Source organism: Rhinoderma darwinii, chromosome 6 (assembly GCF_050947455.1).
Source record: "Rhinoderma darwinii isolate aRhiDar2 chromosome 6, aRhiDar2.hap1, whole genome shotgun sequence".
Lineage (NCBI taxonomy): Eukaryota > Metazoa > Chordata > Amphibia > Anura > Rhinodermatidae > Rhinoderma > Rhinoderma darwinii.
Genome location: NC_134692.1, coordinates 70,130,789 through 70,152,542, shown reverse-complemented (window position 1 = coordinate 70,152,542; position 21,754 = coordinate 70,130,789). Strand labels below are relative to the sequence as shown.

General features: G+C 40.6%; 1 protein-coding gene across 3 annotated transcripts in view; it reads left to right on the top strand.

The window, feature by feature from the left end:
• Positions 1 to 19,164, top strand: part of INPP1 (inositol polyphosphate-1-phosphatase) — a 42,186-nt gene extending 23,022 nt beyond the window's left edge. For all 3 annotated transcript variants that reach the window (XM_075831262.1, XM_075831259.1, XM_075831260.1), the window contains 3 exons: positions 76 to 276; positions 2,709 to 2,883; positions 18,384 to 19,164. In XM_075831262.1, coding sequence (XP_075687377.1) covers positions 76 to 276; positions 2,709 to 2,883; positions 18,384 to 18,951 — 944 coding nt within the window. In that variant the 3' untranslated portion in view covers positions 18,952 to 19,164. The remainder of the gene's footprint in view (positions 1 to 75; positions 277 to 2,708; positions 2,884 to 18,383) is intronic.
• The last annotated feature ends 2,590 nt before the right edge of the window (positions 19,165 to 21,754 follow it).

The following is a 21,754-nucleotide window of genomic DNA, read 5'->3' as shown; positions in this document are numbered from 1 at the left end:
CAACATATTCTCTATCAAATATGCTTTCCAGGTCACATATTTTCAATCTTATGTCAATTTGTTCTTTATTGGTAGGAGAGAAAATTATAGTTAATGTCTGCCCTACAGAGGAGGAAACTGCCAGTCTCCTGCAGAAGGTACTCGACAACAACCAGGCTGCAGCCAAGTCCTTGGCGAGGGCGGTTCACCAGGAAGTTTCTCTGACCGACGTGGCTTTAGATGCTGTTATTGTGAGCGTCCCTCTAGATAACATTGCAGTTTGGGTGGATCCTATTGGTGAGTTAAAGGGAATGTGTTGCCAGCAAAACATGTTTTTTTTTGTTTTTTTTTTAAATTAAACAGTTAGTGTATAGGTGATTAAACATTGTTCTAATTTTTTTTTTATTTTTTTTTCACGAGTCAGGAAATATTATAAATTGGATTCAATTTATAATATTTCCCAGCACTGGTCACTAGATGGAGCCATTCCCAAAATTGCAGCATTGCATGTGGTAAAGCAACCACATTGCTTTATGCTGCAAAATTGGGTAAAAATCCCTCGCTCTAGTGAGCTCTCAGAATCCCCCCCTCCTTTATCCTGGCTAGTGCCGGGATAAACGAGGGGTTTGAACGGTCTAACCTCCTACACTGTGTGTCGCCATTTTTTGAGCTAACACACAGTGTAGAAGGTTAACATACAGTAGTAAACACACTGAAACACGAACATACATAGAAATAACTTACCTGCTCCAGTCGCCTCCGGTCCATCCGCTCCGTCTGCTGCCGCTGCTCCATGTGCACAAGTCCGGAAGCCGCGACCGGAAGTAGTAATCTTACTGTCCGGCCGCGACTTCCGGTCCACAGGAAAATGGCGCCGGACGGCGCGCATTTCAAATTGGACTGTGTGGGAGCGGCGCATGCGCCGTTCCCACACAGCGGCGTACACGAAAGTGGATGGAACGGGCCCCGTTCGCAGTCCCTATGGGACTGGAGCTGCCGTATTCCATGTCTGTATGTGTCGTTAATCGACACATACAAAAATGGAATTAAAAATGGCAGCCCCCATAGGGAAGAAAAAGTGTAAAAATAAAAAAAAGTAACACACAAATTAATCCAAACGTTTTTAATAAAGCACTAACATCTTTAACATATAAAAAAAAACAATTGTGGTGACACTGTTCCTTTTAAGCACCAGGCTTTTATCTTGCATAGAGACATGCTTTGTTTACCTTGTTCTCACATAGCTACATGCGTACACATTCGATAAATTTAGGGAGTTTCAGCCAAATATCTGGCCTTAAACTGTTAAGTTCTATCGTGGAAATTCTATTGTGGACTGACGGATAATCTGATGCAACTTTGACACGTTGTGTTGAATCTTTTTATTTTATTATGGGTCGTCAATCCGGCAGTACCAAACAATAGTCTGATTGTTCAGTCTTCTTTTTTTCATTGGGGGGAAAAAAAATATCTTCCATACTGAAAAATAAGTTTTGAGGGATACACTGATTGAAAAACCTTTGCAACCTGATATTTTGTGTTAATCCAGCCTTAGGCTAAGTTCACACTATCGAGAATGAATACCTATATAGTAACAGACCAAAATATAAACGTCCACACATATCAAAAGAAAAACAAAGAATGAATACCCATGACTATGTGTGGACATATCACATATCCCAAAAAGGGACAAAATCAAACACTAAGTACACAAGTATGACTTGTAATAATGGCAATACTTTATTAAATATACATAAAAACATGTTGGCCATCAGGACCTACAATAAGACATACAATTAAAATGCATGGATGTGGAGAACACAAGAGCTGTAACAAATAAATAATACTCGAGGCAAAGAAAAGCATAGTAAACAATTCAAAGAACAACTTGCAAATAAAGAAGTTCAAAAACCACAATGTGGTACATGCACAGTGCCTGCATAATAGAGAAAGTAATGAGCCAAACAGAGTATATAGCGAGCAGAGCCCACCCACACTGGTATATGTGTGAGTGTAAAGATATAGTGACCAGGGGGTAACCACAAATCAAAACCGGTCCCAGGTACCCCTTGAGAAAGCTACCGCGAAACGTGCGTTGGGGCTCGTGGTGTGGTGTCCACTTTCAGGCTGATTATGCAGTATACCGGTTGGTATAGGTCCTGGGACCGGATTTGATTTGTGGTTACCCCCTGGTCACTATATCTTTACACTCACACATATACCAGTGTGGGTGGGCTCTGCTCGCTATATACTGTTTGGCTCATTACTTTCTCTATTATGCAGGCACTGTGCATGCACCACATTGTGGTTTTTGAACTTCTTTATTTGCAAGTTGTTCTTTGAATTGTTTACTATGCTTTTCTTTGCCTCTTGAGTATTATTTATTTGTTACAGCTCGTGTTCTCCACATCCATGCATTTTAATTGTATGTCTTATTTTAGGTCCTAAGTTCACACTATTGTTTGCCATTTAGGTCTCTCTACCATCAAAGGAAGAGATGACCAAAAAGCATTACTTCCAATTGATTTCTTTGTTAATTCTTTTGTTTCAGTTGCATTCTGCTTGCCTCCGTTCGTAGGTTTTTTTTTTTTTGGTTTTTTTTTATACAGAAGCAAAAGTACAGTTCTGGTCTCTTTCGTCAGCGCAGACTGAAGACGGTAGTGTGAACTTAGCCTTACTCTTGGTGAATGTACTTTTTGATTTCTTTTTTTTTTCTGTTCTGATTTCAGACTCTACTTACCAATATATCAAAGGGTCAGGAGATATTCAGCCAGAGAAAGGGATTTATCCTAAAGGTCTTCAGTGTGTGACTGTTCTTATCGGAGTTTTTCTTCTGGACACCGGGCATCCAGTAATGGGTGTGATTAACCAGCCTTTTGCAATAAAGGATCCTTTAACACTCAGGTAAAGGAAAAATCATAAGCCAGTACTTTATTATGTAATTTACATTTGTGCGAGATATTGACTGCTGCTGTGTTTTTTGTTTTGTTTTTCTTAGATTTTAAGGTGTGTTCTGACCAGCTCAATTTTAGTTTAGTGCACAAGGTTGGAATCCCCAAAAAGTGATCTGTACCTTTTTTTTTATTATTTATTTATTTTATTTTTTTAAAGCTACCATTTGAATGGACAAGAATCATAGTGTCTGTTTCTCGTATTTTATGTTTCTAGTCCACAAACTTCACATTCATCAGAGTCCTCCATTTACCACAACTATAGCTTTGCAGATGTTCGTCACTAATATAGCTATGACCTTTACATTTATTCAGGCAAAATTTGCAACGAACAACTTCTGTAGCTGCCCTCCCTGACCTTACAGTGAAGGTCATACTATGTGTTCAGTAGGTGAAAAAAAAAAGCTGACAGTACACGATAGTATATCCACCACAGTTAATACAACATCCTGACTTAACGCTATGTGACGTAATAGTACGTCACAGGCATTGTCTTAACGCAAACTGACGGACTATTACATCAGAGCATTAACAGGGAACTTTGTCTGCAGACACGGTTTAAAGCAGTGATGGCTTAACGCTATCACTTCTTCAAGGCCAGGACTGGAGCTAGCCTCCGATCCGGTCAACTATCCCCTTAGATGCAGCGCTCAAAAGCGAGCGCTGCATCTACGGTGTTTACAAGCAGATCGGAATCAAGGAAATCGCAGGGTTCCGATTACTGCTCCGGAAGACCAGAGGCCCAACAATGGCCTCTTGTCTGCCAAGTACAGAAGCCTGCTAGGTCCTGTCCAGAGGCGGGCCCTAAAAGGCATCCGGCCGCAGTAACAAGATGGCGCAGGCTCAGAAGCTGAGCCTGCGACATCAGCCGCTGGTGTCAGCTGTAACCTACAGCTGACACCGTGCTGTAACGGCAGGGAATGGAGCTAGTTCCGATCCCTTCAATTAACCCCTTAGGTGGTACGATCAAAAGCGATCGCGGCATTTTAGTGGTTTGTAGCGATCGACCCGATGTGACGATGCCGACCGTTGCTATGGCAACCGAAGGCCTAATCATTGCCTCTTGGTTTGCCACGTACTATAGCCTATTACATGGGTAGTGCAATGCATTAGAGTAAACATCAGAGGTGCAGGCCCTCAAGTCCCCTAGTGGGACAAAAAAAAAAGTTTAATATTGTAAAGAAAAGTTTCAAGTTAATAAAAATAAACACTGCATTTTCTCCTATAATTCTTTTATTATAGGAAAAAAATGAAAAACGTTAAAAGTACACATTTGGTATCGCCGCGTCCGTAACATCCCAATCTATAAAACTGTTTTCCCCATACGGAGAACAGCGGCCAAAAAAAAAAAACAATGCCATAATCGCTTTTTTTTTATCACCACCCCTCACAAAACATGGAATAAAAAAAATTATCAAAGTCCCATGTACCCCAAAATAGTACCAATAAAAACTACAACCCGTCCTGCAATAAACAAGCCCTCACACCGCTTTTTTGATTGAAAAATGAAGTTCTGGCTTTCAGAATATGGTGACAAAATGTACAGTGTGTCCAAAAGTGGATAAGATCAGGCATTTATCAGTGCGACACCGGCCACATATCTCTGAAATATTATTTATTTACCCCATTATTATGCCCTGATGTACTCCGCACAGCTTACTTATGCCCCCATATTATAAACTGAAACACCAGCAAATCCCCAAACAGAACTACTACCAAGCTAAATCTGCGCTCCAAAAGCCAAATGGCGCTTCCTCCGTTCTGAACCCTACAGCATGCCCAAACAGCAGTTTACGTCCACATATATGGCATCGCCATACCTGGGGGAACCAGCTTAACAGTTTACGCGGGGTGTGTCTTCGGTGGCACAAACTGGGCACAACATATTGTGCACTAAAATGACATATCAGCGGAAACTTGCAATTTTCACTTTGCACCATCGGCTGCGCATTATTTACTAATGGAAAAACACCTGTGGGGCAAAATGCACACTACACCCCTTAAAATGACTCGAGGGGTGTTTCCATAATTGGGATCACTACTTGGCCGTTTGCTTTACTATTTGACCTCCGAGCCCTGTAATTGTGGGCCAATGCTGCGAAAATCACCAAAATAGACCTCAAATGCACATGTTGCTCTTCACTTCTGAGCCCTGTCGTATGTCCAGGCAAATGATAAATGCCTTGAGTGGTGTGGCCTCCAAAATGGGGTCCCTTCTTGGGGGCTTCCACTGTACTCTGGTCCTTTTTTTTTTTTTTTTTTTTTTTTTTTTTTTTGGGGGGTTTTGCAAATGCGACATTGCACCCAAAAACCAATCCAGCAAAATCTGCATGCCAAATAGCGCTCCAGCCTTTCTGAGCCCTGCCGTGTGTCCAAACAGCCGTTTATGACCACATGTAGGGTGTTTCCGTACTCTGGAGAAATTGCTTTACAAATGTTTGGGTGCTTTTTTCTTGAATTTTGTTACACAAGGGATAAACTTTTTAATGGAAAAAAATGTTGATATTCATTTTTTACAGCCTAATTCCAATAAATTCTGCAAAAGACCAGTGGGGTCTAAATGCTTATTATACCCCTAGATTCCTTAAGGGGTGTAGTTTCCCAAATGGGGTTACTTTTGGGGGGTTCCTACTGTTTTTTTGTCCCACAGGCACTTTGCAAACGTGACATAGCACCCGAAAACCATTCCAGCTAAATTTGAGCTCCAAATGGTGTTCCTTCCCTTCTGAGACCTGCCGTGTGTCCAAACAGCAGTCTATGACCACTTCTGGGGTATTGCTGTAATCGGGAGAAATTGGTTTTCAAATGTTGGGGTGCTTTTTCTCCTTTTTATGCCTTGTAAAAATTTGAATTTTCTACGTTTTATTGGAAAAAATTTAGATATTCATTTTCACGGATACATTCCACTAAATTCAGCAAAAAAAACTGTGGGTTCAAAATGCCCACTATACCCCTTGATAAATTCCTTGAGGGGTGTAGCTTGCCAAATGGTGTCTTTTTGGGGGTGTTTCCACTGTTTTGGCATCACAAGACCTCTTAAAACCGGACAAAGCCTAAAATATATTCGCATTAAAAGAAGGCCCCAAAATCCTCTAGGTGCTCATTTGCTTCTGTGTTTCAGTGAATTAGCACACTAGGACCACATGTGGGATATTTCTAAAAACTGCAGAATCTGGGCAATAAATATGGAGTTGCGTTTTCTCTGGTAAAACATTCTGTGTAAGGGTATGTTCACACGCAGTGTATTTTGGGGCATTTACGCCTCGAAAAACGCCTGAAAAAAACGGAAGCTGAATTCCTACAAACATCTGCCCATTGAAATCAATGGGAAAAACAGCATTTAGTTCATATGGGGTGGCTTTTTACGCCCCTGTTTTAAACTGAGCATAACAAAACGCTCTGTAAAAAGTAGCATGTCACTTCTTGAGGTGTTTTTTGGAGCTGATTTTCCATTGAACACTATGAAAAACGCCTTAAAAGAAGCTTCATTTTCAGCTTAAAAAAAACGCCTGAAAATCCAGAGGCTGTTTTCTCGGAAAACGGCTCCGTATTTTCAGACTTTTTTTATTTTTTTATTTTTTTTTTCTAGTCTAGCGTGTGCACATACCCTTACAGAAAAAAGGATTAAAAATAAATTTCTAAAAAAAAACTGTTGGAAATTTCATCCCTACTTTGCTGTAATTCTTGTGAAACGTCAAGAGTTAATAAACTTTCTGAATGCTGTTTTTGAATACTTTGAGGGGTTCTGTTTTTAAAATGGGGCGATTTATGGGGGGTTTGAATTGTATGGGCCCCTCAAAACCACTTCACAACTGAACTGGCCCCTGTAAAAATAGCCTTTTCTCACATTTTCAAGAAAAATGTAACATTTCTGCTAAAGTTCTCAGCCTTGTAACGTCCTAGAAAAATAAGAGTATGTTCAAAAAGCGATGCCAATATAAAGTACACATATGGGAAATGTTAATTAGCATTTATTTTTTGTCTTATTACTATCTCTTACAAGCAGGTGCGTTTAAATTTAGAAAAATGCTAATTTTTGCAGTTTTCTTCAAAATTTTGGGGTTTTTCCACAATAAAAAAACTGAATGTATTGACAATTTTACCACCAACTTAAAGTATTTGTCCCGAGAAAACAATATCCGAATCGCTTGGATAGGTAAAAGCACTCCCAAGTTATTACCACATAAAGTGACCCATCAGATTTGAAAAACGGGGCTGCGTCCTGAACGTACAAACTAGTTCATGTAGGGTAAAATATTTGATTGTAGATCTAAAGAGAATCTGTTAGCAGTTTTGAGGCCTGAAAAAAGGGAGGAGGGTCATTGTAAAACACACCTTTTTGTCTCCGACGCTTGATTTCACCGTTGCAGCGGTCGCAAGTATCACACTCTGGCCGCTAGAGCCCTCGCTCAGCAATTGGGAGACCGCTGGATCTGTCACTCAGAACAGAGTGGTAGGGCTTGCAGTGAGAAGAGCCAATGAGCACTTACACCAAGTGCCTGTCTCCGTTGCACTTGGTCATCCTAGTTACCCCAGGGTCTTGGTCCCGAGACAAAGGTATGTTTACAATGCCTTCTTCCTCCCTTTTTTTTTTATTGCTCTGTCAGCAGTTTTAGGGCCTCAAAACTCCTGACCAATTCTCTTTGACCCCCTAACTGCCGTATAGTGGCTTTAACGGTGGCCGTTCAGGATAGTTCTTTTGAAGCGCCACCTTTTTCACGCCGGCACTTCAGAAGATGTTGCACTCGAATCGGACGCTGTGCTCGTGAAGCCCAGACTGTTGCACCAATCGCAGTGGTCTCCGGTCGTTTTAAACCCGCAGATGCGGCGGTTAATAGCGACTTCTGCATCTGAGTGGTTTTAGAGGGAGGGAGCTCCCTCTCTCTCTCTCATCCCATCAGCACCCTGCGATTGGAATCAATGGGAGGCTATTTCAGGCAAATTGTTTTGTTTTTTTTGGGTGTATAATCTTTAAAGTGGATTTCCTCTTTCAGCGACTTAAATTTTTTATTTATTTTTAAAAAGTTTGCCTCTGATAGAAGCAGGACTCTCTGATCCGCTTATTAACCCTTTCAGGACCAAAGGTCATCGATGCCTCAACCAGCCTCCTTTTTTTCAAATCTGACTGTTTTATGTGGTGGTAACTCTGGAATGTTTTTGCCTATCCAAGCGATTCAGAGATTGTTTTCTCGTGACATATTGTACTTTATGTTAGTGGAAAAATTTGGTCAATAAATTACTAGCTTATTTGTGAAAAACACAAATGTTAAAAAAAAATTGCAAAAATTATAATTTTTCTAATTTTAAATCTAAGCTACTTGTAAAACGGATAGTAATACCATACAAAATTGTTGCTAATTAACATCCCCCATATGTCTACTTTATATTTGCATTGTTTTTTGAACATTATTTTATTTTTCTAGGACGTTACATGGCTTAGAACTTTAGCAGCAATTTCTCACATTTTCAAGAAAATTTCAAAAGGCTATTTTGTCAAGGACCAGTTCAGTTCTGAAGTGCCTTTGAGGGCCTTATGTACTAGATAGACCCCATAAATCACACCATTTTAAAAACTGCACCCCTCAAAGTATTCAAAACCGCATTCAGAAAGTTTATTAACTCTTTAGGCGTTTCACAAGCATTAAAGCAAAGTAGAGGTGAAATTTACAAATTTCATTTTTTTTCTGTAACACAGAAGGTTTTACCAGAGAAACGCAACTCAATATTTATTGCCCAGATTCTGCAGTTTTTAGAAATAGCCCACATGTGGCCTAATGGACTGAAGCACAAGTCTCAGAAGCAAGGGAGCGCCTAGTGGATTTTGCTTTTTTTTTTTTTTTTTTTTTTTTAGAATATATTTTAGGCACCATGTCAGGTTTGAAGAGGTCTTGTGGTGCCAAAACAGTGGAATCTCCTCAAAAGTGGTTTTGGAAACTACACACCAAGGAATTTATCTAGGGGTATAGTTAACATCTTGACCCGACAGGACTTTTGCTATATTTATGAAAATTTTTAATTTTGACAAGGAATAAAGAATAAAAAGCACCCCAAAACATGTAAAGCTATTTCTCACTATTACAGCAATACCCCATATGTGGTAATACACTGCTGTTTGGACCCACAGCAGAGCTCGGAAGGGAGGGAACGCAGATTTTGCTTGGTAGTTTTTCTGTTTTGAAATACCAGCAAAACCCCAGTTTATAATGTGGTGGCATATGTAATCTGTGCGGAGTACAACAGGGCATAAGAGGGTATAACAATGGGGTAAATAATTCATAGATATGTGCCCGGTGTCGCACTGATAAATGGTGCCCAATCTTATCCGCTTTTGGACACTGTGCACAATTTCTGTTGCTATATTCTGAGCGCCAGAACTTTTTTTTATTTTTTCTCCACCGGAGCCGTACGAGGGCTTATTTGTTAAGTTACAATCTGTAGTTTTCATTGGTGCCATTTTAGGGTACATGTGATTTTGACTTTTTTATTTTTACAAAATGTTTTTTTTTTGGCAAGCGAAGTGACAAAAAAACACATACATTTTGACTTTTGGGGTACATGTGACTTTTTGATCACTTTTTATTCTATATTTTGGCAGGGGTGATGACCAAAACAATAGTGATGCTAGCATTTGTTTTTAAATTTTTGCAGTGTTCACCGTGCGGGAAAAATAGTATTATAGTTTGGATCGTTACCAACGCGGTGATACCAAATATGTGTACTTAACGTAATTTTTTTCATATAATAGACAAAAAGCATTTTTTGTTTTTTGTAACTTGTTTTTACACTTTTTTTATTTTTATTTTTTTCTTGAAGACCTGCAGTACTGATGGCTGCTATAACACATTCGGTAGTGTAACGTGTTATAAACTGTCAGGGTATGTGCACACGATAACTGCATTTACGGCTGAAATTACGGAGCTGTTTTCAGGAGAAAACTGCTCCGTAATTTCAGACGTAATTGCTCGTACTCATTTTGCGAGGCATCATTGACTGCCGTAATTTGGAGCTGTTCTTCATTAGAATCAATGAAATACGGCTCAAATGATGTCTCAAGTGTCCTGCACTTCTTTTGACGTGCCGTCTTTTTTACGCGTCGCCGTCTGCAGAGTCCGTCGGCAAACCCATTCAAATGAATGGGCAGATGTTTGCCGACGTATTGGAGCCGTATTTTCAGACATAAATCGAGGCGTAAAACGCCTCGTTTACGTCTGAAAATAGGTCGTGTGAACCCAGCCTAAGTGTGACGTTGACAGTCACACTGACAGGAAGCCTATAAGGACCAGCCTCAGGCTGGTCCTCATAGGTTTCCGTGCATGGCAGACCTGGAGGCTGTTGTATGGCCACCGGTTTTGTCATGCAACAGACAGCAGCACCCGCAATCGGTCCTCAGGAAAGTTTGTTGTAGCAACAAACTTTCCCTGCGATCACATGATTGGGACCTGAACCAATCAGGTGCCGATCATGTCTCCTGGACCAGAGGCAGGGGTTGACAGCGTGATCCGGGTGTCAGCACTACTCTGAGACACGCGGATCGTGCTTTTAACACCCACTGTGAATTCAGATCGGCGCTGCACAGAGCCCAGCAAGCGCCGACATGAATTTACTGTGGGCGGTTAATAATGGTGATCATAGTCTCTGTAGCCGAACCAATCGGTTCGGCTGTCCGAGAACAGGTTGCTGGGGAGCCGGGGACACTAACATAGCCAGCGTCCGAGCGCTTTTCACAGCGCTGTTCCGGCAGAAAGCGTTCTCAGTAAATAGAGGGGAGATTCCTATTCAGAAGTCCCTAGTAAGACTAAATTTGAAAAATGTATTTCTAAACCTGAAACCTGTTTTTAAGATGCCAATGCAGGGACGAGTGTCTGTTTCTATGACAATAAAATGATGGCGTATGATCAGAATTTTAATTCTGGTTACTATATACTTTTGGTTACTTTTTTATATTTAGGGAGCCGTCAGCATAGAAAAACTGGATGGCATTAAGTGACATAATCACCCAGCGGTCACTTGCTAATGGCTCAGTATATAAGGGTATATGGACACTGGGCAGAATGAGTTGGCAGAGAGCAATTGTGGATTAACGAGCGTATATGCCTGCAATGTTCAGTCCACAGTCTAGTGTAAATTCTGACGGTAGTCCATAGTCTGTGGACTGGCTGAGCAATATAGAGCGTCTAAATATTTTTATTGTTTTTGGTACATACCTTGTTATCCATCTTAACCCCTTCCCGCTCCTGGACGTACTATTAGGTCATGGTAGCTGTATTGTTCGCGCTCCATGACCTAGTAGTACGTCACGGGAGTGACGGCCATTTTGGCCGTCCTCCCGACACATACGGGAGCTGTGACAGCTGCTGTCTCGTACAGCAGCTGCCTCCGCTCCTACAGCGGGGACCGATCGCTGTGTCCCCGCTGATTAACCCCTTAAAAGCCGTGTTCAATAGCGATCGCGGCTTTTTAGGGGTTAAGCTACAATCGCCGGCCTGCTACAAGATAGCGGCCGGCGATTGTAACTATGGCAACCAGACACCAAACAATGGCGTCCGGCTATGCCATCCACGGAAGCCTAGTGGGTCCTGACTAAGTCAGTGAGTAGCTGACCGCTCTGATACACTGCACTACGCATGTAGTGCAGTGTATTAGAATAGCGATCAGGGCCTCCTGCCCTCAAGTCCCCTAGTGGGACAAAGTAATAAAGTTAAAAAAAGATGTGTAAAAATAAGAAAATAAAAGTTTTAAAAGTAAAAATCCCACTTTTTCCCTTATCAGTCTTTTATTATTAATAAAAATAGATAAATAAACAAACTATACATAATTGGTATCGCCGCGTCCGTAACTGCCTGAACTACAAAATTATTTCGTTATTTATCCCGCACGGTGAACGCCGTAAAAGAAAATAATAATAAACCGTACCAAAATCACAATTGTTTGGTCACTTCACCTCCCAAAAAATGGAATAAAAAGATCAAAAAGTCGCATGTACCTAAAAATGGTCCTGATTGAAACGACAGTTCGTTACGCAAAAAATAAGTCCTCGCACGGCTTTATTGATGGAAAAATAAAAAAGTTCTGGCTCTTAGAATAAGGTAACACAAAAAGTGAATGATTGCACAATAAAATACTTTTTGTAAACAAACGCCATAAGACATAAAAAAAACTATAAACATCTGGTATCGCCGTAATCGTATCGCCCCGCAGAATAAAGTGAACATGTCAATTATAGCGCACGGTGAACGCTGTAAAAAAAAAATAGAATAAAAAAACAATAGTAGAATTGCTGTTTTTTAGTCACCACGACACCTAAAAATAGAATAAAAACTGATCAAACAGTCGCATGTATGACATGAAAACTGCAATGAATTCCTCAAGGGGTCTAGTTTCCAAAATGGGGTCACTTTTGGGGGGTTTCCACTGTTTTGGCACCACAAGACCTCTTCAAACCGGACATGGTGCCTAATAATAAAAGAGAGGGGTCAAAATCCTCTAGGTGCTCCTTTGCTTTGGAGGCCAATGCTTCAGTCCATTACCGAACTAGGGCCACATGTGGGATATTTCTCAAAACTGCAGAATCTGGGCAATAAATATTAAGTTGCGTTTCTCTGGTAAAACCTTTTGTGTTCTAGAAAAAAATGCTATAAAAAGGATTTTCTGACAAAAATAAATATATAAATTTCACCTCTACTTTGCTCTAAATTCCTGTGAAACACCTAAAGGGTTCATAAACTTTCTATATGCTGTTGTTAATACTTTGAGGGGTCTAGTTTCTAAAATGGGGTGTTTCATAGGGGTGTCTAATATATGCAACTTCAGAACTGAACTGGAACCTAAAAAAAAATAAAAATGAGGCAATACTTCGCTTCTAATGAGCAGCGCCCACTCCGAGATGACCCCAGTTTTGACCGTTTGTATAAACGCAGACCCCTATTAGACCGTTTCAGTGCCTGGTTTTCCCAAGCATACACCCCCGAGACGTGTATTTTTATTGATCCTGGGTACATTTTAAAGGGAGGCTTCAATTCCGCCAGTACCTGCCGGGTAAGAGAGCAAGGTATGGCGTGAAGATGTATAAGCTGTGCGAGAGTGCATCAGGGTATACCTACAAATTTAGGATATATGAAGGGAAGGACAGCAGTATTCAGCCCCCAGAATGCCCCCCCCTTACTGGGAGTTAATGCAAAAATTGTGTGTGATTTGGTGCACCCACTGCTGGACCAGGGTTACCACCTCTACCTGGATAATTTTTATACCAGCGTCCCACTCCAACTGCCACGCTTCCAGAAGTACTGCGGCATGTGGCACTGCTAGAGGAAATCTGAGAGGCCTCCCTAAGACTCTGCTTGGGCAAACAAGAAGGAGTGAGAGCAGGGCACCATCTAGCAGCAACATATTGTGTGTCAAGGACAAGAGATGCAACACCAGTACCCATGTACCAGTACTGAGACCCCCAAACCAGACTGCATCCTGGACTACAATAGGTACATGGGAGGGGTCGACTTGTCAGATCAAGTCCTGAAGCCCTACAGCGCCATGCGGTGTGGTATAAGAAGCTGGCCGTGCACATCATACAGATGGCATTGTACAATGTGTACATGCTATGTCGATGTACAGGCCAGACTGGAACTTTCCTGGAATTTCAAGAGATGGTTATCAAGAAACTAATTTTTAGGGACCAAGAAGGGGAGGCACCTAGTACTTCTGGAGGCGAGGCCACACTCATCGTACCAGGGCAACACTTTCCAGGAGAAGTTCCCCAAACTAGCAAGAAAGTAAAAAGTCAAGAGGTACAGTCTGCTATAAGAGGGGGATAAGGAAGGACACAATATATCAATGTGACACGTGTCCCGAAAAACTAAGGCTCTGTATGAAAGAGTGCTTCAAAATGTATCATACATCCCTTGATTTTTACTTACCCTGAAGCACTCCGCACAGTTTATCCCCCTCGTCTTTCCCTTCTGAGCCCTGCTGTGTTCCCCTGGCAGCTGATAACAGCCACATTGAGGGTTTTGCCATACCTGTGAGAACACACATTACAGTTTATAGGGTGTATGTCTCCGATCAAAATGCTCACTACACCTCTAGATGAATGTCTTAAAGGGTGTCGTTTTTAAAACTGGGTCACTTCTTGGGGGTTTCAACTGTACTGGTACCTCAGGGGCTTCTGCATACATGACTTCGCACCAGAAAATCCCTGGTAGGCCAAATGGTGGTCCTTTCCTTCTGAGCCCTCCCATGGGCCCAAATGTCAGTTTATCAACACAAATTGGGCATTGCCGCACTCAGGACAAATTGGGCAACAAAATGGGGTATTTTATTTCTTGTGAAAATAAGAAATTTTGAGCTAAAACTACATATTATTGGAAAATATATATTTTTTTTTTAAATTATCAGCCCAATTCAAATTAGTTCTGTGAAGAAACTATGGGGTCCAAATGGTCAAATTACCCATCAATTAATTCCTTGAGGGGTGTAGTTTCCAAAATAAGGTCACTTCTGGTGGGTTTCCATTGCTTTGATACGTCTGGGGCTCTGCAAATGCGACATGGCACCCGAAAACCAATCCAGCAAAATCTGGACTCCAAAGAACACACAGCGCTCATTCCCTTCTGAGGCCACCCATGGACCCAAACGGTAGTTTATCACCACAAATGGGGTATTACTGCACTCAGGACAAATTGGGCAACAAAATGGGTTATTTTTTTTTCTCTGTGAAAATAAGACCTTTTTATCAAAAATTACATCTTATTGGAAAAAATTTCATTTTTTTTCATTGCATAGCCCAATTGAAATACGTGCTGTGTAATAACTGTTGGGTCAAAATGGTAACGACCATAAATTAATTCCTTGAGGGGTGTATTTTCCGAAATGGGGTCACTTTTGGGGGGATTCCTACTGATTTTGGCACCTCAACACCTCTTCAAACCTGGCATGCTGCCTAAAATATATTCTCAAAATATAGGCCTCAAAATGCACTAGGTGCTTCTTTGCTTCTAGGGCTTGTGTTTTAGTCCACGAGCGCACTAGAGACACGTGGGACATTTCTAAAAACTGCAGAATCTGGACAATACATATTTAGTAGTGTTTTTCTGTTAAAACCTTCTGTTTTACAGAAAAAAATTGAATACAATTGAAATTCAGCAAGAAAAGTTACATTTGCAAATTTCGCCTCTACTTTTCTTTAATTTCTGTCAAATGCCTGAAGGGTTAAAAACTTTCTAAATGCTGTTTTGAATACTTTGAGGGGTCTAGTTTTCAAAATGGGGTGTTTTATGCGGGTTTATAATATATAGGCCCCTCAAAGCCACTTTGGAACTGAACACGTACCTTAAAAAAAAGGCTGTTGAAATTTATGTTCAAAAAACGATGCCAATCTAAAGTAGACATATGGGAAATGTTAACTAGTAACTATTTTGGGTGGTATTACTATCTGTTTTACAAGCAGATGCATTTAAATTCTGAAAAATGCTATTTTTTTATAAATTTTCTCTAAATTTTGCAATTTTTCACCAATAAACACTGAATATATCGTCCAAATTTTACCACTAACAAAGCCCAATGTGTCACGAGAAAACTATCTCAGAATCGCTTGGGTAGGTTTAAGCATTCCGACGTTATTACCACATAAAGTGAAATATGTCAGATTTGAAAAATGGGCTCTGAGCCTTAAGGCCAAAACAAGGCTGCGTCCTTAAAGAGGCTCTGTCACCAGATTTTGCAACCCCTATCTGCTATTGCAGCAGATAGGCGCTGCAATGTAGATTACAGTAACGTTTTTATTTTTAAAAAACGAGCATTTTTGGCCAAGTTATGACCATTTTTGTAGTTATGCAAATGAGGCTTGCAAAAGTCCAAGTGGGTGTGTTTAAAAGTAAAAGTCCAAGTGGGCGTGTATTATGTGCGTACATCGGGGCGTTTTTAATACTTTTACTAGCTGGGCGCTCTGAAGAGAAGTAACATCCTCTTCTCTTCAGAACGCCCAGCTTCTGACAGTGCAGATCTGTGACGTCACTCACAGGTCCTGCATCGTGACGGCCACATCGGCACCAGAGGCTACAGTTGATTCTGCAGCAGCATCAGCGTTTGCAGGTAAGTCGATCTTACCTGCTGATGCTGCTGCAGAATCAACTGTAGCCTCTGGTGCCGATGTGGCCGTCACGATGCAGGACCTGTGAGTGACGTCACAGATCTGCACTGTCAGAAGCTGGGCGTTCTGAAGAGAAGAGGATGTTACTTCTCTTCAGAGCGCCCAGCTAGTAAAAGTATTAAAAACGCCCCGATGTACGCACATAATACACGCCCACTTGGACTTTTACTTTTAAACACACCCACTTGGACTTTTGCAAGCCTCATTTGCATAACTACAAAAATGGTCATAACTTGGCCAAAAATGCTCGTTTTTTAAAAATAAAAACGTTACTGTAATCTACATTGCAGCGCCTATCTGCTGCAATAGCAGATAGGGGTTGCAAAATCTGGTGACAGAGCCTCTTTAAGGGTTTAAAGAGGCTCTGTCACAAGATTATAAATGCCCTATCTCCTACATAATGTGATCGGCGCTGTAATGTAGATAACCGTGGTTTTTATTTTGAAAAACAAATCATTTTTGAGCAATTTTAGTTTTATGCTAATTCGTTTCTTAATAGACATCTGGACGTGTTTTTACTTTTCACCAACTGGGCGTTGTACAGAGGAGTTTATGACGCTGACCAATCAGTCATACACTTCTCATTCTTCCAGCCCAGCTTCATTCACTGCGCAATCACGAACAATGGACTTGAACAATGAGAAGTGTGTTGATGCTGATTGGTCAGCGTCATACACTCCTCTGTACAACGCCCACTTGGTAAAAAGTAAAAACACGCCCAGTTGTCTAAGAAAGGCATTAGCATAAATCAAAAATTGCTCATAACTTGCTCAAAAATGATCGTTTTTCAAAATAAAAACCACGGTTATCTACATTATAGCGCCGATCACATTATGTAGGAGATAGGGCATTTATAATCTGGTGACAGAGCCTCATTAACCCCTTAAGGACGCAGCCTTGTTTTGGCCTTTAAGGCTCAGAGCCCATTTTTCAAATCTGACATATTTCACTTTAAGGCCAAAACAAGGCTGCGTCCTTCAGGGGTTAATGAGGCTCTGTCACCAGATTATAAATTTGTACATTTCCCCGCTACTTTGCTTTAATTCCTGTGAACGCCTAAAGGGTTAAACTTTCTGAAAGCTGTTTTGAATACTTTGAGGGGTGCAGTTTTTAAAGTGGGGTGATTTGTGGGGGTTTCTAATATATAAGGCCCACAAAGGCACTTGACAACTGAACTGTTCCCTAAAAAAATGGGTTTTTTAAATTTTCTTAAATTTGAGAAATTGCTCCTAAACTTATAAGCCTTGTAACGTCCTAGAAAAATAAAAGCATGTTCAAAAAATGCCAATCTAAAGTAGACATATTGGAAAAGTTAGCTAGTAACTATTTTGTGTGGTATAACTATCTGTCTTACAAGCAGATACATTTGAATTTAGAAAATGCACATTTTTTGCAAATTCTCTAAATTTTGGTGTTTTTCACACAAAAATATTGAGTATATCGACCAAATTTTTTCACTAACATAAAGTACAATATGTCACGAGAAAACAATCTCAGAATCTCTTGGCTAGGTAAAAGCATTCCCAAGTTATTACCACATAAATTCACACGTCAGATTTAAAAAATGAGGCTCTGTCATTTGGTCCAAAAGTGGCTCAGTCCCTCAGTGACTCAAACACTGGGGAATCCCTCTGCAGTCAGCCCTGGGGACCTACAAAGGACCCCAGGGCTGTCTGTTCCGTTTGCCTGCTGTTCGGGCACACTATGTGCTGCCCGATCAGCAGCCTGTGTCATAGTGACCCAGTGTAATGTATTCGCATACAGGAGTATGCTAATACATTTTAAGTAAAAAATAAAGTTATAAATAAGGTTATCCTTTTAATGGGATTAAAAAACAAAGTAACAAAATAAAAGTCCAAAAAAAGGCATTATTTTGCATGAAATATATTTTATTGCCCCCACATTAAATAAAAACAAAAAAACTACACATATTTAGGTATCTACACGACCATAATAACCTGATTAATTTAACAGGTTATTTAGCGTGAATGGGATAAAAAAAGAAACAAAAAAAAAAATAATGCCGAGAATCACTTTTTCCTATATTCACGCCGTAAAACGTTTTTGTGTTTTTTTTTATTAACTCAAAACTGCGTGAAAAAAAATACTATTTCTCTCGCATAAAACAAGGCCTCCAACAGCCACGTCAATGAAAAAATAAAGTTATGGCTGCTGAAGGGCAGAGAGGCAAAAACAGAAAAATGTAGCTGGTCTTTTCAGGCCTGGTCATTAAGGGGTTAAGTAGGTGAGTTTGGTTTTTTTTTATTCTCCCAAGTATCCATATTTAATTTTGTATATTTTCTTCAATTTAGATGGAAAGGTCAGTGGTACTGGGGATTATCATACATGGGATCCAATATCTGTTCTCTTCAGTTTTCTGCTGGCGATGGAAAACCTGACAGCAAAGCGGACCGGGACTTGCCACAGAGTACGGTTTCTGGAAAGAATTTCTATGCTGCAGTGACCAGCTCAGCCGAAACCAAAGATGTTCTTGGGGCCCTGTCAATGGTGTGTGGTGAAAATCTGCATTTTGCTGCTGGAGCAGGTTACAAATGTCTTTGTGTGATTCAAGATCTTGTGGATTTCTATGTGTTTTCTGAAGACACTACATTTAAGTGGGATAGCTGTGCTCCTCATGCCATTCTTAAGTCTCTAGGAGGTGGAATGTTGGACCTTTCAGAATGTATCAAATCTGCAAACCAGAATAGGAAACTTTGCGTCAGGCCACATCTCCTGTACAATTCCGAAGTGCACGGAGCAAAAGGAGCAGACAGATGGGCTAATAAGGGAGGACTTGTTGCTTACAGATCAGAACAACATCTAGAATGGTTTATGGATCTCTTTATAAAGAATTTGTCTTCATCAAATAAACTTCATTAATAATTTATGTTCCATATACTGTTTTGTTTTTTTTTACACATATTGCATGTATATATTATGATTACTATCCTAGAAATAGCCAATAAAATATCTGCTATGTAAATGATCTATCTATGTATAGAAACATAATGTGTCCAACTTTTTCCGTTATGGTAATTTCCAGTTCACTATTCTTTGCTGATAAATTTCTTAAAATAAATATATATAGATTTATATTTGTTTTTGTTTTTTTATTTTTTTGGAATCTCCATTAGGGTATGTTCACACACACAGTGTTTTCAGATGTAATTTCAGGCGTTTTAGACCTCGAATTACGCCTACAAACATCTTCCCATTGCTTTCCAATGGGTTTTACGGTGTTCTGTTCCCACGAGCCTTAATTTGACACGTTGCTGTCAAAATACGGCGCATAAAATGACGGCTTGTCAAAAGTAGTGCAGGACACTTCTTGGGATGTTTTTGGAGGCGTTTTTTCTTTGACTCCATTGAAAAACAGCTCCAAAAACGTCCGTAAAAAAACGCCTGAAAATCAGGAGCTGTAGGGATGCATCGAAACTTCGATACCGTGCATCCCCGAACGGTTCGATACAGTGATTTTCATGTATTTCGATCGTAAGATGTGCGGCCGCACAGCTCAGTATAGTAACACATGAGTATGAGAGCGGGGCTGCGGCTGTGTGATACATGTGGAATACAGCCATTGCCACGCTCCTGAGTCCTGACAAGTGCGCGCCGTCAGGATGATGCATGCAGCCAGCGCTGCACTAATGAGCGGCGGTGCTTAAGACAGAAAACGCTCCATGTTCTGTCTTCGGTGCTTGAACCGCCGCTCATTAGTGCAGCGCTGGCTACATTACCTAAGGCTGACCGCGCGTGCACTTATTGTCAGGAGCAGGGCAATGACTATTACATAGCTGCAGCCCCGCTCTGTAACAGCGGAGACCAGAGAAACTTCTCATCTCTGCCGTTATTCCTCGGAATGCTGTGATCAAAGCTGACCGCAACATTCAGGGGAAAATGAGAAGGGGGATGCCCCTTGGATTGCGATTGAGGGACATACCATATATGGGCAGACAGCCCAGGGTCTGTTGAAGTTGGCGGTCTTACCATAGTTCCTGTTAGGACATACCTATGTATGCCCTAACTACTGGCTGTGTACTATCCGTACACAGGCTAATGTACTGGCATGTAGATATATGCCAGGACATTACAGTTTAAAAATAAAGTAAAAACAAAGTATTAAATGAAAAAAAAACATACACTTTTTTGCAATAAACATTAAAATAAGTCCATACATAAAATATACACATATTCAGTATTGGCACGGCTGTAATAACATGCACAACTATTTTTTTGCGTCATTTATGTGTACGCTGTAAAAAAAAAACAAAAAAAAAAAACTGCTTTCTTGCACTTAGTGTGATGAATTTTTAATGTACCTCACATTAATTGTAATTGGCCCCATCATGACTAATAGTAATTAACCCCATCATGTTTCTCAGTCATAATGGGTTAATGTGTAAGGTACATGATGGGGTTAATTACAATTAAAGTGAGGTACATTCAAAATTCATCACACCTTGTGCCATCAGAAAATGGAAGGTTTTTGTTTTTTTTATTATTATTACTGTTGGCAAAGTATAGTTTTGGTATCGAAATCGCAATACTACACACAGTATCGGTATCGAAGTCCAAATTCTGATATTGTGACATCCCTAATCTCTAGTGCCTGCGCCACTATGAACCTAGTGTGAGGACTCCTTTTAGATATAATGGAGTCCTGGCGCAAGGAATTACTAGCTTCGGCCCAGGATCACCGTTTGCAATTGATGCAGGCCTGTTCTTTTCTGAGCAGTCCCACTTAAGCGTAACGATGCTAGAATGCGTGATGCCGCCGCAAGAGAAGGGAGCTGGCTGTTCCCTTGCTTCGCCTGCGCTTTCAATTGTAATTGCGTCCTATGGACTGAGACCTACTACATGATAAATTAATACATACCATTTTTATTTTTATTTTATTTTTTGCGACCAAAAAGGGTACATTTTACAGGAAAAGAGAGAATGTAAAATCACAGCAACATATGAACAAGAATGTGATGAAAAATCCACAACATTCATTGCACTTTGAAGTAGGAGTGCTCAGCAATTAGGAGATAAAATATCAGAAAAGTATCATGTGGAGCCAATATACTTTAACCTATTACAGAAAACAATAAAACAAGAGTTTGGACAGGGATATAGATAGTGGTGAGGAGGAAGTGGAAAGGCAGTGGGAAGTTTGCAACTCCAGATACTTATAGGTAGATGTGGGAGTGGAGATCACAGTATATAATGCGGTGATCCATAGCCGTTTAGAAGAGACCTAGCTGGTAGGGTCAGCATGGCTTGCGTCTCAAGGAATATCCCTGTAGGAGAGTGAACCCTGAAATACAAGCCATTGAGCCTATGTTTGACAGAATTTATTGTGAATTATTAAGCGATAATGTTAAGTCTTCCATGTTCATAATCTCATTGACCTTGGAAATCCAGAGGGATAAAGTGGCAGGAGAGGTTTGCTTCCATTGCAGGGGGATGCAGTAATGTGCCCCCATCACTAGGAAGTGGAGCAGTGAACACTTGTAAGTTTCAGCAGGAATATCGCAGTGCTGGAGAAGGAAGAGCGGTTATTCCAGTGTCCGTGACTTTGCAGATCACTCGCTAGACCACTTCCCAATATGCTGCCAAAAGGTTGCAGGATCAGAAAGTATGGAGGAGGGTACCATCTTCTACACCGCATCTTCAGCAAAAGGGTGATTCATTAGGGAGC